Source organism: Mauremys mutica, chromosome 4, assembly GCF_020497125.1.
Source record: "Mauremys mutica isolate MM-2020 ecotype Southern chromosome 4, ASM2049712v1, whole genome shotgun sequence".
Lineage (NCBI taxonomy): Eukaryota > Metazoa > Chordata > Testudines > Geoemydidae > Mauremys > Mauremys mutica.
In genome coordinates, this window is record NC_059075.1 from 66,543,335 (window position 1) to 66,556,607 (window position 13,273).

Here is a 13,273-nt window from a genome sequence, read left to right on the forward strand (position 1 = left end):
AACTGAATTAGCTTATGATCACTTGATCCAAAGTTGCCCTCTACAGACAGTTCTTTTGTGAGGTTCTTGTTGCTTACCAATACTAAATTTAAAATGGTGTCCCCTCTTGTTGGTTCGGTGACTATTTGGTGGAGAAAACTTTCAACCATCACATCGAGCAATATCTGGGCCCTGCTGTTATTAGTAGCACTTGTCCTTCAGTCTATATCTTGGACATTCAAGTCTCCCATAATCACACAATTCCTACTAATACTTATTTCATTAAAGGTCTCTATCCATATCCAAATAGGATCCTTTGGGTCTGTAGCATATCCCAAGCACTATCTCATTGGAGCTTCTGTTACCTTTCTTCCCCAAAGTGATTTTAGTCACCAACAGATTCTGTTTTCCCATTCCATCACTTCTAATTTCTTTACGGTGTACCTTGTCATTAACGTGCAATGCTACTCCACTGCCTTTAACTTTTATTTCTGTCTTTCCTCCACAGCACATACCGTTCAGTACCTGTACTCAAGTCATGACTACTATTCCACCATGTTTCTGTTATCCCTATAATATCTTGTTTCACTTCCTGCACCAGTAATTCTAGTTCCTCCGTTTGGTTACCTTACGTTGGAGCTAGGTTTTTTTTTGTTTTCTGTCTTACGATACGCTAGATGGGAACATTTAATTTTTAGATTGTTTTGAAGTCAATTTAAACAAATTAATGTAGATGCTGATTTAGGCAGGAAAACAAGGGGGAGTTAACAGTTGGAAATTCTGAACAAATCCTGCAAAAATGAGCTGCCATATCCCATGTCTTCCTCCTTTCACCCTCCCAGATACCTGGAAAGCAAGCATCCAGCTTCAACTGCTGTCATCATCTTGCTGGAAAGGTGGAAAGTCTGAAGTTGCTGTGTTCATTGATGTGGACATATGCTACTTACTCCCTGGCTCCCCTGTGATAATGGCAATACCCAGACCTGAACAAGCCAGCATATGTGAAAGTTCAGGCTGAGCCTCCAGTAGCATAGTCAAATCTGTGCTTATTAAGAGTTCTGATGCAGAGCCGAATCTTTTGATGCACACTGTAATGTTCAGTCTTTTATCTTGAAACATTTCTCTCCAAGTTAAATATCTAACTGTACGTATTAGGGAAAGCACCTATGTCTGAAATATTTTATACTAGTTAAAGGGAACAACTTCTAACATGCGAAAGTTGGAAATGTTTATTTTATTTTTACAGTCAGTATAGTGCTTGAAAGGTGCCTGGCTGACCTCTGTAGAGACTGAAGTCCTTTGTTTAATCACAGATCAGACACATCATGACCAGCAGCAGAATAAGCTTCTCCCACATTGCCCTGTCAAAGTGTCTCAACCCTGAGCTGGAGGGACAGCTTTGAAAGGGGAGAGTGGAGTTCAGTCTCTGTCACTTCACCCCTTGGCCTCCCTGCTGAGTGTGTGAACCAGGCCAGTAATGTACTCCAGCCATCTTTGGATTTGCTCCTCTAGTAGGTAGAATAGTTTCAGAACTCACATGTCATACTTGTGATCTATGGAATTCTTCTCTCTTTCCTCCCTGCAGGAGCTGCGCACGTGGGAGGAGGAACTGACCCGTGCTGCACTCCAGCAGAAGAACCATGAGGAGCTGCTGCGGCGGCGGGAGCAGGAGTTGGCAGAGCGTGAGATTGACATCCTAGAAAGGGAGCTCAACATCATCATCCACCAGCTGTGCCAGGAGAAGCCTCGGGTGAAGAAGCGCATAGGCAAGTTCAAGAAGAACCGTCTTAAGTTGAAAGATGGCAATCGCATCAGCCTCCCTTCAGGTCAGTGATGCTGTAGTGCCGGGTTATAGAGGGGTCCTCTTGTGCCAAATGAGTTTCTGTTAAATGTAGCTCCTTTGTGCCTGCAATCATAGAATGTCCTATTGATGGTCACAAGATGTGCCTTAAGAAATCCCAACCTCTTTGGCATCAAGAAATTAAAGGTCAGTGGTTATAGGGAAAAACATAGGAAATGGTAACAATAGGATGCACTATGAATAACATTGTCCAAAGGGTAAGGATGTGGTTAAAGAGGAATGTTGAATGTTTGAGTGTTTGTAGCACACATCACTAGTCTGCAGCTGGTATCAGGAAATTCACTTTAAAGCAAAATATTAATTTTAACTACCAATGCAACATTTAGGTCAACAATACCCCAAATGCCCACTTTCATTGAAGGCAGTACCTGAAAGTGGTGGAAGTGTCTACTTTGGAGTCGTCTTATTGTTAAATAAAGCTCATGTGGGTATATTTGATATCAGAACAGCAACCATAGTCCATTGCACTGCTGGTGTGGGAAATGACCTTGGGACTCTGAGAGTCACGTTGGGTAGCTAAGGGAAGATTACGAGGACTACAGCACTCAACTTCTCAGCACCATTTAGCTCATAAATACAGAATTAGATTGCTGCTTCGTTCCCTCAAGACTGGATGGAAAATGTCACTTGGTTGGCCAACAATTGGGGAAGTAGGTGGGAGAATGAGGATGGCTTCAAATTGAGTAGTGAGTCCATTGTGATAAGAGTGGGTACTGAATGTTCAAATTGCTTGGGGCGTTCCAAACTGGCGGGAAACAGAAAGCTGCATGTGTTTGATTATATAATTCACCCAGAGTTGGCAGCCTTGTTATAGATGGTTCTTAACATGTACTGCACTGTTGACTCTCTCTCCGAAGGGAGACTGAGAGTTGGGGGAAGAGATGGTGGTAGATTATATTTTTAATAATAACAACCATCTTTAATAAGATTGTAAACATTTGTTTCATGAATTTTTGCTTGCCCCATAAGTCTCTTTGGGAAATGAGTTGAAAAGGTTTCTACCTGAAAAATTATGCAGGTACATATGGGTAGGAATGTCAGTCCCCAACTAGACACATTTATATGCAGCTCCTTTGCAGTTGTATGTCCAGATGCAAAGCACTAATGTTCAGGCTGCGTTAGGTGTGTGTGCAAATTGGGGGTTTATGTGCCTGCAAAGATGCACTGAAACACTGGTGCCATTCTGCAAAGGTACCAGAAAGAATTAATAATCCTCTTTGTCGTGTTTCATAAATGAGTATTTTAATTGTGATTGTTTTTTTTAAACAGATTTCCAGCACAAATTCACTGTGCAAGCATCTCCAACCATGGACAAAAGGAAAAGCTTGATCAGTAGTTGTTCCAGTCCTCCTGCAAGTCCTACCGTCATTCCCAGACTCAGGGCCATACAGTGTAAGGAGCTTGCTATAACATTGAACTTGGGAAGAATATAATATGTCTAGCAGGCGCTGCAGTGGGGTGTTGAGTCTTGTTTAGGAAAGGCCTATAAACATACCTGAATGAAGTCTAACTGTGGGGAGTAGGTGGGGAATGTTCCTTCTCCCAGAAATTGAACCTCACTTGTTTGTGTTTCTGGGCACTTGCTGATTGATTGTATTGGAAGTATATTTCTCGGGGATACAGCCTGCTTGCTATAACTGAATGTATGGGATATATTTGGAAGTTCAGAATGTATTTTTGAGGTGGATCAGCTGAATAGGCTGAAAGAGAACTGTGTGGCAAAGGAATGGAAATTGTTTGGTAAAAACATTTCAAGAAAAATGAAAGCAATTGGTGTGGGAATGTGGCCCTGTCATAACAAGCAGTGGAGACCTTACAGGGGATACAAGTACATTTGGAAGAGCAATATGAAGGTAGTGTTGCCTAGTGATTAGTGTGGGTCTCAGCACAATGAGAGTTGGATTTCTATTCTCTTGTTGGCAGTTTTAGAAGAGAACCTAAGGATTAAATAGGCTATGAAGGGCCTCTCAAGGTGCTCTTTCCGGCTCAGGATTGAGGCATGATAAAGGAGGATTACACAGCCATTGCCTTTGCCAAACCTCTTTTGGGTTTGTATTCTATTCCCTACTTTGCCACAGATTTCCTGTGAGACCCCATGGCAAGCTACTTAACCTCTGTGCCAGTTTCTCCATCTCTAAAATAAGGATTAAAACAAATCTATCTGTGTCATGTGGGTGTTGTGTGGCTAAATTGTTTGATGTTGGTGAGCACCTCACACTCTTCAGGTGGTTGGTTAAGTAGTGTTAGTACATTTCCTTCAGGGTCTGTAGCATTGTGCCTTGCTTCTCTTTTCACCAGTGCTGCAGAGTGCTACATTGCCACTCAGGCAATGCTCAGGCAGCATTTTGTGTTTTTCCTGCCCCACATGCCCATCCTTTCTCTCTCCCCCACCCATTTATTGGTTTCCGTAGTGACACCTGGCGAAAGCGGCAAAGCATGGGGATGCAACTCAGTCCTACAGAAGGAGGAAGGAGAGGAGGAAGAGAAGAGAAGCCAGAAGAAGAAAGGGCGTACCTGGGGACCAAGTTCTCTTTGTCATAAGGAGTTAGCTGCAGGAGAAGATGGGTAAGAACAAACAGGGAGGGTCTTGGGGGAAGTGTGAGTGGCCAAAGTTTTCTGAACTTTAAAGCTGCTTATGAGCACTTGGTTCTCAGAAGGGCTGCCTGGTAAAACTCCAGCTCTGTCCTGCAGATCTGCCACAATTTTCAGCTGAAATAATTATTTATCCATTGTCTCACAGACATTAGAGATAGAAGAAACAGGTAAAGTCTCATCTAATCCATCCTCAGAGGTCCAGTGCAGCATTGTTTTCAACGTGCTTTCCAGTACTTCGTCCAGGGTAGATTTAAAGTGGTGGGTTTTTTTCCGTTTTGCTTAGGAGACTATTGCACAGCCAATAACTCTCAGATATTAGGTGAATTTTCCTGATATTCAGTCTAAATTTTCTGTAGCTCGATATCCTCCAGCTTCTAATTATACCCCTTTTGCACTACCCTGAAATATTCTTCTCCATCCTTCGTATTTATACCCTTCGAATACATATTTTCCTTCTCTTGTGTAGTATTATTAAGCTGGTACTAGAGGAGCCAGGTAGATATTTTTTCAGCCTTTTTAAAAAGTATGTGTGTACTTGTTGTGCCAAGTCTGCTGCTGTTGATTTCTATTCTGTGGTTCCAGTCTTACGTGAAGACTGTATACCAGGATTCAGACCTCAGCATTTTTGTGATGCTGCTTTAAAAGATTAGTTTTTATTTTTAATGATATGATTAAAAAATCTGAGGTGACTTGATGCCTCATAGGTTTGAAGATTGGATATAGAGCCTTTCACCCCTAGGTTGCTAGTCTGGATGCAGCCCAGATTTGTAGAGGAAAAAAATCTGATAGCTGGTCAGTAGCCTATCTGAAATGAGTCTGGAATCTGTTAGTTTGCCAAATTCCTGGAAGACAAGTGTCCATATAACAAACCTGCCCACCAAAATTGACATTGATTGCCCCTCGCAGAAAAGCCCAGGATTGAATGGTCCATGGAAATTCAATTACAATCGCCCTTAAATGGTGGTCTTTCTAGCCCAGGCTTTTGAGGCATATTAGCAGGACAATGTGGAGAGAGCCTGCAAGGCCACTACTCAAGCTGTATCTGTTCTGTAGATAACTCTTGAAAATGAATGCCTTTATTTATATCACAGTCCCATAGCTTTCACCAGCATTCCATTTAAAAGGGGGAGGAAAAAATGTTGATAGTTGAAAAATGCTTCTGCCTTGAAGTCCAGAAGCCTTTTGTTGGAACTCTGAGAGGGTTGGAACTCTGATTTAGTTGGTGTTGGTCCTGCTTTGAGCAGGGGATTGGACTAGATGACCTCTCGAGGTCTCTTACAACTCTAATATTCTATGATTCTAAAACCTCTTCATCTCTTCCACTTCTCCTCTCCAAGACAACAGCTGGAAAGGGTGAAGCATCTATTGTGCACAGGGAGCTAGAAGGATGGGATTTGCCAGTTTCCTAAGACTGGTTGAAATTAACTTAATCCTGTTCCCTGCAAAACTGAGGTGCTATCTCTGTAACTGACTGTTCATCTCTTACTGAGGAACTCAGTAAGGTCACAGCATTGTACAGAGCAGCATCTGGAACATAGTGACTATTTTGCTGAATGGGCAATGCAGTGAATATATGATGAGCCCTTGCTGCTCATTGAAATCGTGCCAGACTGAGAGGCTCTTCAAAGCAAACAGAGCTGCAATAAGCTGCAGTCACTCTAAGGCACGCTGCCCACTTTTATTTTATTTTTGGTTAGTTAAAGGTAAATTTTAAGGCTCACTCACTTAAGTGCCAGACATAGGTAAAAAATCCCCTTGCAAGCTTTTCGCACAGAGCTGTGCCAGTGCTCTTTAATTCTGGCTAACAACATTCTTGTCATTTCAGTTGTCTACATAGCTCTCTGCCAAGGCATCTTGAATCCTTATTTCCTTTATCCTTTGCCATGTCTTTTCCAACAGGGATTTAAAAAAAAAAAGAAGTTGATAAATTGGAGAGGGTTCAGGGAAGAGCCATGAGAATGATTAAAGGATTAAAAGACCCGTATTATAGTGATAGACTCAAGGAGCTCAATCTGTTTAGCTTAACAAAGAGAAGGTTATGGGATGACTTGATTACCATATAAGTACTTACATGATGAACAAATATTTGATAATGAGCTCTTCAGTTTATCAGTGAAAGATATAACACAATCCAATGGCTGGAAGCTGAAGGTAGACAAATTTGGGGGGGTGGAGGGCAGGGGTGAGCTGGAGCCGGTTCGCACGGGTTCGCGCGAACCCGTTGTTAAATTTAGAAGCGGTTTTAGAACCGCTTGTTAACTAGCTTCCCTGCGAGGGAAGCTTTGATGGGCTCTGCCTGGGAAGCCTGTAATTCCTCCTCCCGGCTGCCGGGGGGCGCTGCGCTGTGCTGCGAGAGCCATGTGAGCTGTCTCCTGGCCCTGTTGCTGCTCCTGCTCTTTGGACCTCTGGCCCTGGGGCTCCTGCTGCTGCCTGGTGAGTCCCCGGCTGCCTCCCGCTGCTCCCAGCCCCCCCCCCCCCCCCGTGAGTATCTGCGCCCCTCCCCCAGCCAGCCCCTGCCCCCAGCCAGCCCCTGCCCACAGCCGCCCACAGCCACCCCCCTGCCCCCAGCCACCCCTAGCCGCCCCCTGCCCCTAGCTGCCCCCAGCCACCCACAGCAGCCCCCTGCCCGCAGCCACCCCTAGCCGCCCCCTGCCCGCAGCCACCCCCAGCCCCCAGCCAGCCCCTGCCGCAGCCACCCCCAGCCCCACCCTCTGCCCACAGCCGCCCTCTGCCCGCAGCCAGCCCCTGCCACAGCCACCCCCCTGCCCCCAGCCACCCCCAGCCAGCCCCTGCCCCCAGCCAGCCGCAGCCACCCCCCTGCCCCCAGCCAGCCCCTCCCCCGCCTTCCCTGCCCCCAGCCACCCCCCTGCCCCCAGCCAGCCCCTGCCCCCAGCCAGCCCCTGCCCCCAGCCAGCCCCTGCCCCCAGCCACCCACAGCCACCCCCTGCCCGCAGCCACCCCCTGCCCACAGCCACCCGCAGTGCCCACAGCCACCCGCAGCCCGCCCGTCTGCATCACCTGCCCACAGCCAGCCCGTGTCACTCCCTGCCTCCAGCTAGCCCTGCCCCACGCCCCTATCTGCAGCCAGCCCCACATCCACTGGTTCCCTGCAGTTCCCAGGGCAGTAACCCTGCACACCTGCTTTAATGAGGGGGGGGGGGCAGGGAGCAGCTGGGACCCACACATGTGCACACCCTAGAGTGACCAGACAGCAAGTGTGAAAAATCGGGATGGGGGTGAGGGGTAATAGGAGCCTATATAAGAAAAAGACCCAAAAATTGAGACTGTCCCTGATCACCACCCACACATGTGAAACGGAGCTCATTTCTAGTTCAGCCCCATCTTTTTAAAAAAGAACTTTAGGTAGGGTTAAAATATATCTGTATTTTCCTGGACATGTCAGGCTTTTCGGTTCTTAATCACCTCCTGGGAAAATATGGACGTATGGTAACCCTATTGGTACAAAAAATACATGCTGTCGCACATCCCTTAAATCAGAACTTTTTATAGGGAACCCGTTGTTAAATCAGAACTTTTTATAGGGAACCCGTTGTTAAGATTTTGGCAGCTCTACACTGGTGGAGGGGGAAATAAATTTTTAACAATGAGAGTGGTAACCATTGGAACAGTTTACTACTGGTTGTGGTGGATTCTCAGTCACAGGCAATTTTTAAATCAAGATTGGATGTTTTTCTAAAAGAGATCCTCTAGGAATTTTTTCAAACAAGTTCTGTATGCTTTGTTTTACCAAAGGTCAGACTAGATCAGTGGTTCTTAAACTTATTTGATTTGGGCCCACCTTCTGTGTGTCTGTAGTCCTTTATACTCCCCGCCCACACCCACCCCCTCACCCACACAAATACATTTACCATCACCCAGCTCTCAAGGCAGAGCGGAGAGCCACGGCTGCTCACTGGTGCTCAGCTCTGAAGGCAGCGCCATGCCAGCAGCAGCAGAGAAGTAAGGGTGGCAATGTGAAAAGTGATATTCATCAATATCACTTTTCACAGCAGACTTAATGCCTCGTTGCCACCCTTACTTCTGCGCTGCTGCTGCCACTCCAGGGCTGACAGCTGGAGCCCTGCCACCTCCAGGTGAGGGATTGGGTGGGAGGAAGAAAGAGCCCAGGCTGCCTCCCTGTAAGGGATTGGTGCGGGGAGCGCCCAAGCCTGGGCTGCCTCCCAGTCAGAGATTGAGGGGAGGGGAAGGAGAGCCTGAGCCTGGGTGGTGAGACTCTGACTGTCCCTTTTATCCCCACCTCCCGGGGGTGCATGTTCCTTTTGCACGAGCCCCAGCTACTTGGGGCTGATAGCCAGAGCTCCTGGGTGGGGGGGAACCTGCACTCTAAATTCAAGTTTGTATAAAGCCAGTCAGTGAAAAATGACAGTGATTATTTTTATCCTTTTAAAGCTTGTCTATGAACTGCAGAGATATGCATACCTGATAACAGGCTGATATGCTGAACTGGCAGGGGCTGATTAAGGCTGAACATAACTTGGAACAGTGTCATGACATTTACATTGTGACGTTTGATATTTACTTTAGGGTGTGTGATGGAAACCCTTAGTCTTCTAATTCTGAGCCCCATTAGCCCTAGTAGACCTCAAGTCAGCTGATAGAGTGACCTGGCCTCAGCCTGCTGTTGCGACATGGGAGATTTTTGTTCTGCCTAGGGATAGACACTTTCAGGTTTTCATACCAGCGGTTGGGTTGTTAGTGTTTGTGTGATTTTAATGTTCTTTTGGACTGAAGGTGACATTTATGGTAGCTATAGGCCCTTGAGCTGTGATCCCTTTCAGATCTCGCAAGGCAAGCAGGACATAACCTGATCAATACATAGATGAGGGACTTTCAAAGAAAATCCGTTTGCTGCAAAAAGTGGTGTTGGAAATTCAGTAGCAGACATGCTCTCCTGCATCAGTACTGTACCAATGCCCCAGCATGGTGTTTAAAGGACAGTGTACTGTTGGAGACTCTCTCTTTCAGATGAGACATTATTAAGGATCCCATTATATGTTTGGCAATTTACTGACCAAATGAGATCTAATCAACTCACAGGCTAAAGAAGGAGCTTGTAGGAATTCCCAAGGAGAGGGATAACAGGTTTTCTAGTAGGAAGGGAAGCTGAGGAGGTTGAATGTAGTTACTACTTTCTCATAACATAAATATATGAATACCTTATCAACTTTCCCACCCAAACTGAAAAAATCTAAACCTAGCCCCCTCCCTTCCAAAAAAAAAAAGGTGCTGGGGTGGGGGTGGAAGTAAAGTAGGTTGTTTGGCTGCTAGTGCTGTCAACTAGTACTGTTCCAGAGGTGATGTGCTTTAGCAAGTGGAATATATACGTTGAACTGCTTTCAAGCGCACCCTAGTGGCGTATATGTTGTGCAGCAGTCTCGTTGTCAGGCCTGCAGGGACTGTAGGTAGCAATGTTTGTAATTTGGGTGGGAGTGAAATGGTAAAAGAATGTAAGAATGAGGTGAAAATAATAATTAGTCAACTTCAGAAAAGTCTTGGAATTATTCTGATCGCTCCTAGTCTTCATATTCAAAGTAAGGCTCACTTTCAGTGCCAATGAATCTTCGACCTCTGCTTTTTTATGAAGGAAGCTGTGTCTAGAAGGAGGCATAGAGAAGCAGATGAAGTTGATGTGTCGTGCTGTGCCACAAAGGGCAGCCCAGAACACCCCTGTAATCTTCAGGGATATCAGGACGAAGGTGAAGGCTAGACTGACAATAGTTGTGCATTATTCACTGTTTTGCTGTTTACCGTCTGTATGCATTGAGAACCTAGTACATACCCTTCCAACTCCATGGAGAAAGACTCCGTATTAATTGTCTATATACCGTATAAAAGACCTTGGCATTTACCCTTGGGGTGAGCATAGTGCCCCCTCTTCTTTTTGCTTGCATTGACCATCTATCCATTCCTTAATGTCTCCTCTGTGTTTGTTTATCCAGGTGTATATATAAGTGGGATGCTTAAATATAACTAAAGCTACCAGGTTGTTTTATCACATAGTTACAGCACATCTTGGGATGAATAAATCATGATATAGAATTTTGTCCTTGTATAGGTCACCCCATCAATCACAGTCTTGTTGCCAAGTCATAGGGACACCTTCCATTGGGACATAAGATCAACACTACGCTGACTGGGTTCAAACTCATGGCAGGATATTGCACACACTCTAGTGGGAATGATTAATGTGGAAGAATGAAATATCTCAAGACCGATGAGAACAGAATGCTTTTAATGTAATTTAAAACTATGCCCCTAAATTGGAAATAATATTTGTGGTTCTAAGATATTACAACAGTCGTTACCCAACTGATCATGTGCAAAATCAAGTGTAGTCTTTGCAATTTTGCTACAAAAAGATAGTCCTCTGTCCAGTGAGCTACAGGAGCACCTTAATTAAATAGAGAGTAAAGGAAATCCATACCCACACAATGAAATCTGTAATAATAATACTTTGAGATCCAGATCCTAGGTGAAAGGCACTAAAAAGTGCAGAGTGCCTCCAGTAATGAATTAAGCTTCATGAGAACCCTGGAAGGAGGTCAGTATCATTCCCACTTTATAGATTTGTGAAACAAGCACAGGAGAATTGTATGATTTCCCCAAGATCACACAAGTCAACAACACAGGTAGGAATATAACCCAGATCTCCTGATCTGCACTCTCATTCTCTGACCATTAAACATGCTCTTTCCCAGCCCATTGAGATAATGTGTACACATCCATAGTACAGTGATTGCTGACCTTGCTTTGTCGGCATGGTTAGATCTCCTCTCTCTCAGCTTCTGACTCTCTTAGCTGGGTCTTATACACTTCACAGCTTAGGGGAAGAGCTAACTTTAGGAGTTTGAAGGGAGTCGCTTCAAATCTGCAAGTCCAGATAGTACAAGACAATTAATGGGTGCTGATATCCTTGCTGATGTGCCAAAAAGTTGCACCACTGAAAGTTCTGACATTCGCAGTGGCTTGACAGTGGGCCCTAGGAAGTAAACAATGTGATGGTAACAAGCTTGTGTGGATGGAAAGTAAAGATCCATCTGGGCCACAAAAAGTTTGCCTGCAGATCCTAACTCCCCTAAAGTTTGAGTTTGGATTAGAGCTTTTAGTTCTGGCCCATATTTAGAAGAAAATGAATGATACAGTCATACACTATATGGCTGCATTGACTGTTGGGTCTGTAGTATAGTCATTCCAAGGTGTACTGGTGTTACACGTGTGACTATTACCACTGTTAACTGGTTGCTCTAAAATTGTTTTTTGGAAAGGGTTAAATATACAAGGCATGACCTTGGCACATCCCATTCCCTGCAGTGATTTTCAGCTTTCATTATTGCTTTGTGTTTTATGCTGAAATATTCTTGGAGATTAATTTTCTTTGCTTGCTATATATTGTTGCACCTGCCTTAAAATGTGAGTTGCAACATTTTGGTAAAAGAACTGAGTTTTGCTTAGTTTCTGTATCTTCTATAATTGCCTCTGCATGTTCTGTTAAAATGGTATTTTGTAAAGTCCGGCACCCCCACACATCACTGACTCTCAGCAGACATCCCTGTGCTTGCCACATTGTAGTACAGTAGGAGAGATGCTTTTTCATTTTTTTTCTTTAGTGGTGGAAACATGTCATTGTTGCAAAATGTCTTACTTCAGGAGGGCATTAGCTCTGTCTATGTGGAGATGAATTGGCCCAGGTTGGCAGTCCTAAACGGAACAGTATTTGGAAATGTAGGGGAGAAGAGTCATAAGAAAGGCCATACTGTGTCAGACCAGTGGTCCATCTAGCTTAGTATCCTATCTTCTGACAGTGATCAGTGCCAGATGCTTCAGAGGGAGTGAACAGAACCAGTTCATCAAGTGATCCATCCCCTGTCTCAGGTTCTAGCAGTCAGAGGTTCAGGAATGCTTAGAGCATGGGGTTGCATCCTTGATTATCTTAGATTCATCAATGGCTATTAGCCATCCTCCATTAACTTATTTAATTCTTTTTTGAACTCGGTTATATTAGTCTTGTGTAATACATATTTTTCCCTGTCTTTTCCTCCTCCAGCCTGAAGTCTCTGGTAGATGGATACAAACAATGGTCATCTAGTGCTCCAAACCTAGGGAAGGTCCAGAGAACTACACCTGCCGTGCCAGGATTCACCAGCCTAGCAGAGATGGGTAAGGGCAGACCATGTACTTTATTTCACGCATGTGCACACATCCTTGAGTGAGCAATTCTATTCATCCAAGGCATCTTACTCCGATGTCTTCACTTTGGTGGCTCACTATTTCACCTTAATTTCCACAAGAAATGCCCTTTCTCATCTCGTCTTTTGGATTTTCTGTGTGTTCATTCCCCTCCCATCTCTCCACACTCACTCTGCAGCTCACCAGTTCTTACCCCAAACCTCTCAAAACCACTGTCCAGCTCTCTGTTCTCTTTGGTAGCGCCGCATTGCTTAGAAACTTTGTGGTCTTGTTAATAATGCTGTTGGGAAAGGATATTTGGGTGCTGCAATATAGGGATAGATCACTTACAGGAAATACTGTGGGAGTGGTTCTTGTCTCCTTCCCTACCTTTCTATTCATTTCCTTATCATGTGTAAATATACTGCAGCTGGGAAGGCTGACAAGCTCTTTTCAGAAAGCTACTCTTGGTCAGCCAGTAGGGGTCACAGCTGAACATGTGATTTATCTGTTCTCCACCTTTTCAGTGCTCCCAGCCTGCACCAGCTTTGAGAGCTGGATTCACATCCACAAGGGTCAACTTTTTGTGCAGTCTTGGATTGCCTAGCTTGGACAGAAGTTCCTATTCACATTTGACTATGGTTAAACAGT

The 13,273-nt window shown here is 44.8% G+C and overlaps 1 protein-coding gene across 5 annotated transcripts in view; it reads left to right on the forward strand.

Annotated features, from left to right (window-relative positions):
- The window catches only part of MAP3K9 (mitogen-activated protein kinase kinase kinase 9), a 105,566-nt gene that overhangs the window by 44,738 nt on the left and 47,555 nt on the right, over positions 1–13,273 (forward strand). For all 5 annotated transcript variants that reach the window (XM_045015794.1, XM_045015791.1, XM_045015792.1 and 2 more), the window contains exons 6-9: positions 1,565–1,805; positions 3,110–3,232; positions 4,252–4,405; positions 12,501–12,613. In XM_045015794.1, the coding sequence (XP_044871729.1) occupies positions 1,565–1,805; positions 3,110–3,232; positions 4,252–4,405; positions 12,501–12,613 (631 nt within the window). The remainder of the gene's footprint in view (positions 1–1,564; positions 1,806–3,109; positions 3,233–4,251; positions 4,406–12,500; positions 12,614–13,273) is intronic.